This window comes from Mirounga leonina, unplaced genomic scaffold (genome assembly GCF_011800145.1).
Source record: "Mirounga leonina isolate KUSES-001 unplaced genomic scaffold, KU_Mleo_1.0 Mir_507, whole genome shotgun sequence".
NCBI lineage: Eukaryota > Metazoa > Chordata > Mammalia > Carnivora > Phocidae > Mirounga > Mirounga leonina.
Genome location: NW_023270789.1, coordinates 54,583 through 68,276, shown reverse-complemented (window position 1 = coordinate 68,276; position 13,694 = coordinate 54,583). Strand labels below are relative to the sequence as shown.

General features: G+C 39.8%; 1 protein-coding gene across 16 annotated transcripts in view; it reads left to right on the top strand.

Moving 5' to 3' along the window:
- Nucleotides 1–13,694, top strand: part of PDE4DIP (phosphodiesterase 4D interacting protein) — a 206,436-nt gene that overhangs the window by 156,592 nt on the left and 36,150 nt on the right. For all 16 annotated transcript variants that reach the window (XM_034990166.1, XM_034990161.1, XM_034990165.1 and 13 more), the window contains one exon: nucleotides 10,421–10,509. In XM_034990166.1, coding sequence (XP_034846057.1) covers nucleotides 10,421–10,509 — 89 coding nt within the window. The remainder of the gene's footprint in view (nucleotides 1–10,420; nucleotides 10,510–13,694) is intronic.

The window sequence follows — 13,694 nt, the reverse complement described above, 5'->3', positions numbered from 1 at the left end:
TTCTAGGCCCGTCCTTGTTCCCCCATCTCTCCCCGTGGGCCAATAAAGTTTATTCCTCCCCCGTTCTCACCGTCCATTTCATATGTTCCATATCATGTCATAAATGCATGCATGTGTATTATTTTTGCCATCAGCCAACTCCTCTTCGAGTGAGAGAAATTTTTTTTAATCAAATAAACGTCTCAAGATGAAAGAGAGATTAAATGTCTATAAGAATGACTTTGCAAAAGTGGTATAATCCTTATCAGAAGGTAATCAAAGCCATGTCTTGCCACAGCAGACTACAAGTATTGGAAGGGTCAAGTCGAAGAGAGGAGGCAAAGACAGTTAAAGTGTTTACAGTAAACCTTCTCCTCTGACAGTGTTTCAGAGTTGATAATTGAATAATAGCGATAGTGAAATTAGATTAGGTGGAATCTAATGAAATTATAAATTCCATTAATATTTTTCCTTTAAACCACAAGAGTATTATGTAGTCAAAACGATTTCAGTAAAAACTCATTTCAGGTTTTAAACTTGGAATTTGGTCTTTCAGAATCATGATTCTTTATGTAAAAAGAAAATTTCAAATGTAATGTTCCCCTTTAAATTCAGCATTTCACCAAATTGCTTATTGCAGCCAGAGGAAAGTATTGCTTCTGGTTTTTCATTTGGTAGTGGCATGAGATGGAGAACTATGTTTTTCATGTTTTAGTGCTTAAACATTACTCCATTAAAATAAGTAATAGGCTTTGAAGTGTTCGAATAGTTTAGAAAGAAAGGTCGTAGACCTGGGTTTGTAGGTTTGGGTCATTGTCTTAGTGCTTTGTTACGGCAGCGTGACAGGTTTAAGGAAAGGGGCCCTGGAGATTGTATTTCTGCTAGCTTCAATGTCAAGAGTATAACAAGTAATCAGGATTACTTTGGAGCTTTGCGGGTTCAACACCATGAGGTTTCATATTTCTGCTGGTTATAAATTTCCTAGATTAGAAGCTGAGATTGCAGGTTTTAAACATGGACTTTGGTGAACAGGGATTGAGGCTTTCCAGCATCATAAAGGTGACTGAGTACTCTTTCTCAATGAGGGGGAGCACAATGAGTTTTCTGTTTTCCCTCCATTATTCACATGATACTTTAATTTCTTTCACGTTCATGTGTTGACATGGGTTGCCTTACATTCTAAATTCTGTCCAGCTTTCTGTAACCTTAGCCATGCCTGTAACAACAGGTAGAGCATCGGTCAAACCAAAGTGGACAGGGAAGAAAATGTTCTACTGGAGAAACACCCTGGGATTTTTCTGATGAAGTATTTTGCAAAAGATTGACAGCCATAAGCCTTCCTCTTAATGAAATGCTTTCCAATTTTCATGGCCTTTGGAGTGGGGAGTCCTTTAAGGAAGGGGATGGGAAGTATAAGCAGAACCATCCACTTTCTTAGTCTTCCAGTCGTTAAAGACCCTTCCCTGCACAAAGATTTTTGTAATTTTCTAGAAGGAAAGAGGGGGTAATGGAACTTACAGAAATGTCAACCCAGCAAAGACTAGTCTGTCATATGATTACAAGGCATTTAGGAGTTGTTTTCCCTTAATTTTGCTAACAGACCAAGGAAGCTTTCTAAGTGTCCTATTAAGATTCAACCACGGGTGATTCTTAGGTTCTAAAGGCTTATAGTGATTACAGTAATTTCTAATTACTACTCCTGCTTCTATCATCCTCCAAGAGTAGGAATTTCTCTTTGGTATCTTGAACTGTTACTAAGTGTTAGAAATATTAAGGTAGCTGGATGAATAATGAGAAACCCAACTTCCTATTGAAAAATGATCAAAATAGATTAGTGGGGAAAAAGTAAGTGAATTCTGTTCCTGATTTGGATCCTGAAGAGACAAACCAACTTGTGCCACAGTTAATCACCCTTAATATTGGTCCTTGGGGAACATTTTAGATAATTAAGTGATTTTTGTGGCAAAGGATAAACTAAGAGGTTGATCCTGACACTATGGATGGGACTAAAATCTGGAATGAGGCTTGCAAACAGTGCTACCTGGAGAGAGCTTGCTAGTTTAACAATTTTGTGTGATGATTTGGCATCTCATTAGAGAACTCGACTGATGAATTTTTTCTGTAACCCACAGATAGATGATGCTATGATTGGACACATCATTCATAGAATTCTATTTACCACGATATAATATGATTCCATTCTGTCTTCAGGAGCACAGACCCTTTCTCTTACTGGATTATTCTACCTTTGTCGGGCATTTTTCAGCCTTATAATAATTTTAGAGAAAGCGTCATGGGCTTGTAGAACCTTGTGCTTGAATTAAAAAAAAAAAAATCTTGAAATGAATGAATTAAACCCAGGCCATGATTAATTAGAAGCGTAGAACTTAAAATGAGAAAAATCCATATTGATAGATTTGCTTTTACATCCATTTCCTTTTTGAATAATAGCAAATACGCAAAGTAATGGTTGTAAGAGTCAGGGGAGATGAAGTCTATAGTTCTTAGAGCTGTAGAGTTGAAAAGGACCTCTAAGAAGATGTATTTAATGAGTGAAATGGAAGTCCTTTTGATAGATCTTTCCCTTAAACTCTGTTCTGTTGCAGAAGTCTGACGATTATTAGTGCCTAGTAAAAGTCAATGTTTTTCTGGTGTTTTCTTCTTAGCTATTTAGCCAAGTTATCCTTTTTTTTTTTTTTTTTTTGAAAAGGGACGACTGGGCTATTTTAATATTGTCAGCCTTTTGCTTTGATAGGTATGCACTTATCCTGAGTCTCACCCACCCCTCTCCCACACCCACTTCTCTTCATTCACTGTGGACAAGAGCAGTACTTTTGGTACTTCTACTTCTTTATTCATATTTTAAAAAAGATGTGTCAAATCATTAAATACAGTAAGAGATCTATAAAGATTAAGAAAATTGTGACCTATACAGGCTATTAGATCCTAGCCACAAAAAGTTTCCTGGAGGGTTTTTTAGTATATTCTACTTGCACAGTTTATACCTAAGTGACCTCTGGCACAGATATACATAAAAGACCTTTCGCTTTTATGCTAATTTATGCTAATTTGGTATCTGGTGCTGGGAAGTTTGGTTCACAGATGCAAAACAATTCAAGAAAACTGATGTTAGTTCTGTCTCTCTAACAGTTTGATCTAGGGTTCTCTGATGAGGGAAAGGAGAAGCAGATGAGACTATACCAAACGTTGCTCTTTTCTTTGAAGGATAAAAGTTGACCCACCTACAGTCACTTCCCTTTAGACTGTAAACCTTAAAGGGACAATACTTCAGTTCCTTTGCTTTCCTTGAGCACCTAGTATTAGCAAACTCTAGTTCCTGTTTGTTAGGATAAAATTGTTGTTTTCTGGTTTCATGGTCTTTTTTTTTTTTTTTTAAGATTTTATTTTTATTTGAGAGAGAGCACAAGCCACGGGGAGAGGGAGAGAGAGAAGCAGACTCCCCACTGAACAGGAAGCCTGACTCGACTTGGGGCTTGATTCCAGGACTATGGGATCATGACCTGAGCTGAAGGCAGACACCCAACCGACCGAGCTGCCCAGGTGCCCCTCATGGCCTTTTTATATGAAAAAGTCATAGGATCTCCACATTTGATGTCCCTGAAAAACTCAAGTTGCTTATTCACCTAGGCCTCCGTAGTAATTCTACAGGTCTGCAGGGAAATGCGACAATCGTCCCATGAAGCTAGGAAGAAATAGTAGTAACCCATGCCCTGACAGTCCACTTTCCATCTTGCCTTGTAAAATGATATTAGAGGTAGAATAAATAAATTAGCTTTCTTTTTCAGAAACTAACATCTTGTGAGATCCGAGCATATAGAATATTTTCTCTCAAAAAAAAAAAAATATTTTCTCTCTTTTAAGGTTAAAATTTAGAGCGCTTTTCTTCTCCCTTTGGTCATGAAGAACCATCAGTACTGTAGAAAGAGTAACTAGGAATACGAAGCTTGTATGAGGCAACCTGGTAATAAAAAATAGAAGGAATGAGTCAATGGGACAATACATCAGAGTGGTTTCTGTAGGTTAATCGTTTTTGAGTCTTACAACATTTTGGAATATGGATTTAAGACACCTTCTCACTAGACATTTAGAATAATAACTTTGTTAAACAACTTTATTATAATTAAAAGACAGGCATGTTGCTTTTAAGTAGTCTTGAGTATTGACAAAAGGTAAGTCCTCAACTTCTTTCTATGTAATTACATGAGCTGGGACGCATTTCCCAAATAAAAAATTTGCATTGTAATTTGTTTCCAGTAGAGGATGAGAAGTGGAAGGAAAACACAACATGTAAAGCTGACAATACGAATTTTACCAGATTTCAAAAAAGAATGATTAAACTTACAAAGTGATGTACTAATTCTTTTTGCATTTGTTTTCCTTTTGCTAAAACTGAAAGGATAAAATAGGAAGTTCAGCAAGAAAATGTTCAATAGAAAATAATATGAAGAATAGAGGTGTTAAGTAGATGAACTAAATCGGCTTCCTTGTTCCCTTTAAAAACTCAAAATTGTCTAGCACATGCATGTAGCTTTGCTTTTAGTATATAACATGAGTATATAGTGCTTCCTTTTGCAATTATCAAAATCATTGCTCTAAAATACCAACATCTCAATCTGTACACTTTAGAGGCATGTGTGTGTACAAGTATTTTCTATAAGTCATGAATTTCTGTTTCCATGAAGTATTCAGTTTGATAATAAAAGCAGTTTTACTTCTGTCACTTAAAATTTTGATCCTAGGGCTGTCGAGAAAAAGTAAAGCAATTTCATAACAATTTAAATGAAGGAAGTGACATGTTAAATGATCCAGTAACTTGGCATTAGATTATTTATAGGACTATTTTCCCACCAAAATAAGCTGTATATTTTCCTCTGGAAATTCATTTCTTCATGGCACTGTGCTGTGTTAAACTGTGTTAATAACATTTGTGCTGAAATGGAGAGTGTGCTTTTTAATACCTAAGTGTTAGAATTTCAGCTGCTTTAGTTGAGACGCAAAAAATTGTTACTGATCCAATAAAAGTATCAAAGGCCAAACAGTAACCACTTGGTTTCATTCTTGAAAAGACTGATGAGAAGAGAAGTAGAGAAAGCTCATGTCTTTTTCTTTGTTTGTTTCCTTATAGGAGAATCAGTCTATTGATCATTGTACTAAAAATCCAAGTCAAAAGTTAAGGCTCTGGAATGAGTGAATGCTTTTTTTTTTTTTTTTTAATTTAAAGATTTTTGTTTATTTATTTCAGAGAGAGAGCCCAAGCAGGGGGAGCTGCAGGCAGAGGGAGAGGGACAAGCAGACTCCCCGCTGAGCAGGGAGCCCGATGCGGGGCTCGATCCCAGGACCCTGGGATCATGACCTGAGCCGAAGGCAGGCGCTTAACCGACTGAGCCACCCAGGCGCCCCTGAGTGAATGCTTTTGTAATTTGTTTAACTAGAGGAGGGAAGAGGAAGAAACCTGGATTGTTCTTCTCTCACGGAAGTGAGACTAAAGAAACAGCATCACACTTCCTCCAGAAATTGAATGGAACTCTTTTACCTTAATAACTCTTTCTTGTTCTCCTTGTTGAGGGAGAGCAGTAGCATACAGGATGGAGATCTGAGGAGCCAGTTGTTCTGGTGGGTGGTTCTCCTCCCGTAAATATTCCTGGAAAGAAAGGCCTGCTGCTTGTGTTCTTTGAAGGGGAAAAAAAAAAAGAGGCCACAAGCAGGAAGAACTCCTTGACATTACAGAACTTTAAGTCCCTGGAAAATTGCTTTCTGAATAAAGTACAAGCTAGAAAGCTGCCTAAGAGATGTTACAATCCAAAGACAAAAATACAGCCTAAAGGGGCTCGACTGCAGACAGCAGTTTTCTTTCCTTCTGTCCAGTGGAAGAATTTTATTTCTTAGCAGAAGCTTATGGGGAACTATATGAAATCTTAAAGTTCCTTTATGGTCCAGAAGGGAATGGATGCGGAGTTTGACAGGAGAGCTTTTTTGTTTGATTCTGTCATACAGCATCATAATATTTAAGTCAGGGGTAGTTTAGTTGGTTCATGACACGACCATGTGAGAGTTCTCGTAATAATGAGCACATGGCAGGTGCCTAAGAGTGAAAGTGAGATGGCCCAGAGGATTTGGTACGAGAGCCTGGTGCTGAGCGGAAGACCAGCTGGGGGCTTTGGGCACTACACGATTACTCATGCTATACAGTTTTCATTGTTTGAATCCCCTTTCAAAATGAGTCAAATAGGACTCCTGCTATGTTCTGAGTAACTCTGTGGGAAATATCACTCCTTTTCTGTTGGTTGAATATAAATAGCTTAAAGGGGAAACAATAATGACTGGAGAGTGGCATTCAGGGCAAAGGGTCTTGTCGTAACCCAGTTTGGGCTCATGACTGAAGAATTAACACTATATGACTTTTCCTCTAAGGCTTATTCATACATGATGGAGTTTTAAGGCAGTTATAATATAATAGTGATGAATCCTATTTGTAAAACACCTGTTCAAAAGAATTCATCCTACTTTACTGACAACTGTTTTTTTCAACTGTCCTGTGAAGCAGAGAGACCAAAAAGTATCATTTCAAGCCTCCTGTTGGGGGAAACAGATACTCAGAAGTAAGGAAGTGCAGATAGATGCAATCAAGATCATCCAGTTACAATATTAGGTATAAAATTTCTCTGCAGATTGCACTTAGGTTCTGTGGCCACCTTTTTTCAGCCCATAGACCGTGTCAGTTTACCAACAACAATAATATTGCTTAAAGGCAGTATTTATTGAGTATACACTGCATGCCAGGCACCATTCTAAGCACTTCAAACGCAGCAAATCCTTTGAAGTTCACTAGGGAACAACTGTATGGAGTGGATATCAACTGTTAACCATACTTTGTAAGTGAGGAAACAATTACACAAAGGTTGTGTCTTGCCTAAAATCACATAACTAATGACAGAAGCAGAAACCAAACCTAAACAATTGGGCTCCAGGGTCCATGTTCTTAATAATTATGCCATCCTCAATTTAAAAATCTCCACAAAACTATCCATTTGTTTCAACGATTAAAAGAATACATGTGCATAACACTTAAGTTTTCACGGAAGGATTTACAGTATTTTAGAGGCTTTTATTTCTGTGTAGTTTATCAAGTTAGATAGCTGGTGGAAAATAATTCTCTAAATCTAAAAGGGAGTTTGGGGCACCACCTATATTATATATGGCTCTGAGCCTAGAGATTTGCAAGAACCACAATTTGGGAACCACCATCAAAGCCTCAAATAAAAATTTTTTAATAAAATTTCTAGGCTAACGTGTGAAACTTAACCTGGAGATAAAACCTGGAGAAGAAAGTTAAATTTGAAGTGACAGACTCTTACTTTTCAGAGTATCTAAAGTAACAAGCAGTAGATTCACCAGTATAAAGTATAGTACCTATTTGTTTTAGTATAGTACCTTTAAACTAGAAATTTGGAACATTACAAGTTAGTTTGGAAGATGGTGTTTTGTTGCCTTGTAAAAGCTTAGAAAAGGGTGTACCCTCAGCAAAGAGAAATTATTTTATTGTCATTGATTAAAAAAAAATGGTAACAGGTCTCTAGTGTCAACTTACAGGGCTTTATGTGGGATAACTTATTCCAATATTTTCTATAAAATTTTTTCAACTTTATTCTAGCCACGGCCCCCCACCCCAGCCTTCAGCATTCTAATTCACATTGGTAAAAGGCTGAGCACCTGTTGAAGCTCCCCGGAAGGAACTACAGCAGACTAAGCTAGCTAAAAATAAATAAGGAAAGCAAAACTCCTATGTAGTAGAATGTTGGGATGAAATGGGAATTCTTACTTTGTTTCCATTTAACTCCCGATTTGTTTCCATTTAACCCCCCATTTAACACATGGTATTGTGTCCCTGAGTGACTTAAAGAGAGAACATCATCTAAAAATGCAGACATGGTATCAGAAAGGCAAACAAAGGTAAGTGGAGGGCGGTACGTGTGAGATGAGAGCCTTCAAGACCAGTGGCAGGCACTTTTTCCAATCCTCCCTTACCTTACTCCTGGAACCCAGCACAGGAATCCTCTGGGGATATGGGGCAGCATGGTCACACAAGCCACCAAGAATGGTAACGGAGATGAGTTCAGCTCATCCAGTGGAAATTTCTTCAACCACAGGATCATTCTCTAGCCCAAAGCTGAGGGGAGAAACAATGTGAAAACTATGTTTTCTTAATCTGTCATTGTGTGGGACATTCATTTTCTTTGCAAGGAAAAAATAAAAGATTCTGATCTCTACTGTTGTACAGGGAAAGATTTTCCAAAATAAGCATAGTAAGATACGAATGTCCACAAGTGAATTAGCATCCTAGATTTCAAGGAGTTGTCAAAGCTTAGTGAGTGTGTTTATCCATCTCTCTGCAACCAGTATTGTGAATGAGATGGTTCTGGGGCTGGTTTGAAAAAGTATTGGAAATCCCTATTGTACACAGTCTGCCAGGGAATTTCTAAGAATGCTGAGTGGTGTAGGTACCTCCTTGTAGGTAGGACCTTATTGAACAGGGCATAGGAACTTGGTCCAAAGTTAATACAACATCTATGGAATGAGTCATAAGTTGTTAGGGCAACATGCTTACTACCTTTTAGTACTTTAATAAGATTGGCCTGGGTCATTGCAAATACTCTGGCATGAACTTGCAGATAACAAGAGATGGAATGAAGGTGTGATCTGCCCCTCTTCACCTTATCTGCAGAGAGGATAGTGGATGCTCATTATTCATCCATGGATGTCTGAGCTCAGGAGCAGTTTCTTTGGTCTTGGGGGAAGAAACAAAGATAAAGATCTGATTTGTCACCAGAAGGAACCGTGAGTTGCCTCTGTCTGAAAGTCCAGAGACTTGACTCCTTGGCACAGCTCTTGTCAGGACTGGCTGTGTAACCTTGGACAAACCATAAGTCTCTTTCAGGCACAAGTTACTCAGTGGTCAGAAGAGGAGTTTTAATAGGTTGGTTGCTGAGGCCAGGGTCAGAACTAGATCTCAAGCTTCTCTAACTTGGGCAGGTTCTATAAGACCTGTTCTGTAGACCCGGGGAGTGTCATGGTAGATTTTCTTTGGTGTTAAAACGAATTAACCATCATAAATTCCTCCATTTTCAGAAGAAATCAGTAATGTGGTCCACGGGTCTTAATCTAAAATTGGATGGATAGTCTTTTATTGTAACAGATGTGGAGAGGGGGTGCCTGGGTGGCTCAGTCGTTAAGTGTCTGCCTTCGGCTCAGGTCATGATCTCAGGGTCCTGGGATCGAGCCCCACATCCGGCTCCATGCTCAGCGGGAAGCCTGCTTCTCCCTCTCCTACTCCCCCTGCTTGTGTTCCCTCTCTCGCTGTGCCTCTCTCTATCAAATAAATAAAATCTTAAAAAAAAACCCAAAACAAAACATATGTGGAGAGGAAGAAATGCCCTAGCTTTGTTCTGTCCAATATGGTAGCCATGAGCCATGTGTGGCTAGTTGAATTTAAATTTAAATTAATTTAAATTAAATAAAAAATTTAGTTCCTCAATCATCCTAACCCATTTCGAGTGCTCAATAGCCACATGTGTCTACTCTATTGGGCAGCACATACATAGAATTGCAGAAAGTTCTATTGGTCAACACTGTCTCAGACCTTTGCCTAGACCACAAACTGCAGCTATTTGTCCTCCCTTAGTGCAAGACATAGATGTTTGTGCCCTCAGATGACTGTGTCCATCTTTAAGGAATGAAAGAATGTATTAAAACTCATGTGGACAAAGAAGTATAAGACACCCTTCAGGCAAAAGGTGTTGGCATTGAACAAGAGCTTGAGAGAGATGGGGAGGTTAAAGGAAGGAATTAGGAAACACCCAAGCTATTCTGTGCCTTGAGTCTTGGCTAGTCCTGAGCTTCTGTAGGACACAGAGCCCCTAGTGGGGTGTTCCTCAGAGATACACTCACCCTATGATCCCAGAGATGGAGAAGTATGAGAAAAGCAGGTCTCCCTTAATCCCCAGGAAATCAGGGACCCTCTCAGTACTCGAGGGTGGGGAAAAGGTTAGTCATGTTGGGCTCATGCTTCAAAAGAGAAAGTTGTTACATAACTGGACTTGCAGGACAGGAAATAGTTCAGGCTTTCTGAAAATAGGTGAGAGGGGTAACTATCTAACAGCCAGCTCCTTAGGTGCAGGTCTGTGCAGTCAAAGCCAATGAATGTTTTAAGGCTTAAGTTTAAAAATTAGTAAGAAAGTATCAGTGATATAAGGCTTTGCTACAGATTTGGCACACTGGTTCCGCCTTCAGCCCTGCTGGCTAGGGGGCTATGCCAATGGGGAAAGGAAGAAAGCAGAGGCAGGTGGCAAAAAGCGTAATTTTAGGTGCTGTCTGAAAGTCACCTGTGAAGGGAATCACCTTTCTCTTCTGGACTCACTTCCAGGTGCAGCTGCAGGGGATGATACCGAAGATGCTAGCACCGAGTTCACAGACAGCATCGAGGAGGAGGCTGCCCACAATAGCCACCAGCAAGTAAGTCCAAGTCAGGTTCTGGGTTCCCAGGGTGGAAGGCTCATAGCCCTTTGGGGTCTGGTGGTCTCCTGCAGCCCTTGTGAGCCTAGAGGAATAAGCTATCTTTTTATAAAAACCACTTCCCAGTCTTCCTTCCGCCCTCCCTGAGCTTCCCAGTCACTTTGCCAGCCAACCCCTATCCTCACTCCACTTTTCTCTCCAATCCACTTTTTTTTTTTTTTTTTTTTTACTCTATCTCTCGCCCCTCCTTCCCACCTTTGCCCCTATGTACCATCTATAGCTATAGCTTCAGAAGAATGTTTACTTACAACAAGACCATGGACAGTTCCCCTCTTGGGTTTTTGTATCTGAAACACACCACAGAAGACAGGGAGTCATCGGAGGGCTGCTTGGGGAGGTGGCAGGCCTAAGACCTGCTTCAGGAGAGTGTTCTCTGAGAACCTCCAAGAGGATTGGAATGCTTCCAAAGCAGGGATCTGTCTGGTGAAAGCTCGTTACACAAAAGAGAAGTCTGTTGGGCAACCTGACAGACTACCCAGGTTGGGATACATCAGTGACCAGCAGGTGACACTTTCAAGAGCAAGCCCCCATCAAACTTCAGAACTTGGTACCCAAGGCTGAAACACTGTTCCCACCAGCCATCAGTGAAGGTGTAACCAGCATGTTCGAAAGCTCAAGAGTTGAATATCCTGGACCTCAGAGATTAAGTCACTGACAGTGATCCCATTGCACTCACTGGCCCTCCTATGTGTCTCCACCTTGCATAGTGATACTTAGCAATCACATCTCCTACATGGACTGTGCCTGTGAGTCTCTGAGTTATTAAGGAGAAAGTGGATCATTGGTATCCATCCTTCTGCAGAAGTAGCTGGGCTTTTCCAGTGGTAGCTTCCTTGGAGCTATTAGAAAAACTGCTGGGAAAATGAGGCTTTCTGGGTCTGCCTCTATATCTCCTGTATAAGAAAAAGAGACCAACAAAAAGAACCTACATGAGCATTCCTCAAATCTCACTGGACTTGGCATAATCTTTGGCTCTTGAGGACATGAGCAGTTAGTTGTCGGGGCTACCTCATGTCCTCAACACCATTTCTTTACCTTCTACCAAGATCCCCTTTTTGTTACTCTAGCCATACCTGACCCTTACTTCTCCCTTAAATTCTTGCATGAGTTCCACTTCTCCTTTTGCTTGAACAGCTTCTTCTAAGTCCTCCTAACGAATGCTTATGACTTTAATTATGTATACTGCTGCCTCTCCGGACAGATCCCTCTGCCTTGCACTCCTTAATGTCACTGAGGAGCTTTGGGGAGAAGAGAGGGATCTGCAAGATAAGCAAATGTCCACTCTAAGAGTTAGATTGGGATGTCAGCTGGTCACTGGTGGTTATTGCTGCTGTGGACAGGATTAGCTTCAGAAAAAGTGAACCAGAGACACAGATGTGAAGACAGCCAGATTCTTTCCTATAGCCTAGCATGGAGCAAATGACCAGACCACATACTGAGAAGGTCATTTCAACCCTGGAATAAACCTTTACATTGGGGCATGTGTATTTCCCTTGCAATGGCTGCCCTATTCCTTGGCAGAATTACTTAATAAATTATTAGTTAAGCTTTGGATTAGGGCTTGACTCATGATAGACAAATTTATATACCTGCTGGATGAAGACTATCTTGGGAAAGCATCATTTTCTTTCCATCACCTTTCCTTGAAAATCAGTCTCCAGTTTTGGGTAGGAGGAACCATGGTGTATGAAATCATTGTAAATTCACTTCAACTTTTCTGGAGTTTGAGGGTGTGACTCTCCTGCTGCCAAATAAATAAAGCTTGTTTTGCCATAACTGTTTTGTGTCTAGATTCTCAAAACTGTGTTTGCTGGTTTCTGGGGAATTAGGCTCTGAGTTCCTCCTTGCTGTGTCCTTGGAAGGTAAACTTTACTCATCACCAAGCTACCTTCCTACCTCAGGCATACACAGACTTCCCCTAACAAACAAATCCCACTTTGTGTTCCTTCTAAGGCAAGAGCTATCTTTTAGCCAAAGCAAGTTGCTGCATCCTTATTTTTAGACTCACTCACATCAGGAAGTCTCAGGTCTGGCTATGTTGGTAATTTTCCCCAGGTATCTCCCACAAAATCCCATTCTCGAGCAAATGTAAGGTCTGTAATAAATAACTAGGAAATGCCTGTGAAATGAATCAAGCATTGCCTTTCTTCATTTGAACTTGTGCAGTGGAAAAAAGTTAATCAAGAATCAAGATTCCAATGCAATGAAGGAGAAAAAAGTCAGCAGACTCAGTGTGAAGAACTTGAGAAAAAATCATTAATGCCCTTCACTCATGTGAGAACTGATTTACATTGTGAGACATATGTCATAGGGTAAAAACAAAACAACTCGATTCAAACAAGAGGTCAGATGTGCACATAGATTTCTGTAGGGTAAAAGGAAACCCAGCACACACAAAAAAGGTTTAATTATACCATGGAAGCAATAGAACAGATTAATTAGGAAATGACCAGTGGGGAGGAACCTGTAAGAGATATAATTCCTTGTAAGGGAAACTGTAAGAGACCTAAGGGATTCATACTACCACCACACATACTGAAAGCCCTGGGGAAAATATCACCTTTCTATAGATGAGAAAGAAAAACTGATTAAAAAGCTAGATTCTGAGTCATTTTTCATGCATTTACATTTCAACTTTAAAGATAAGTTAGCCTAAAGTAAGCTCCCTTTGACACAGAACCCAAATTAGCCTGGAAACAAATCATAGCTCTATTTTCTAATTTTAAAGTGGGAAATTAGACCAGGTGTACCTTCAGGTCCTTTCTGGTATTGACATTCTGTGGTTCTTAATTTTTTCTTTTTAAAGAAACTAGGTATATTTAAATCAATGGAAGATAACATACATTCAGAAGGCAGTTTAAAAATAGATAGGTATAGCGGGGGTACCTGGGTGGCTCAGTCAGTTGGGCATCCAGCTCTTAATCTCAGCTCAGGTCTTGATCTCGGGGTCATGAGTTCAGGCCCCATGTTGGGCTCCTTGCTGGGTATGGAGCCTACTTAAAAAAAAAAAGATAGGCATCATTAAAGTGAGAGGTTTTTTTTTTTTAGATTTTATTTATTTGAGAGAGAGAGAGCATGAGCAGGGGGTAGGGGTAGGGGGAGAGGGACAAGCAGACTTCCCTGCT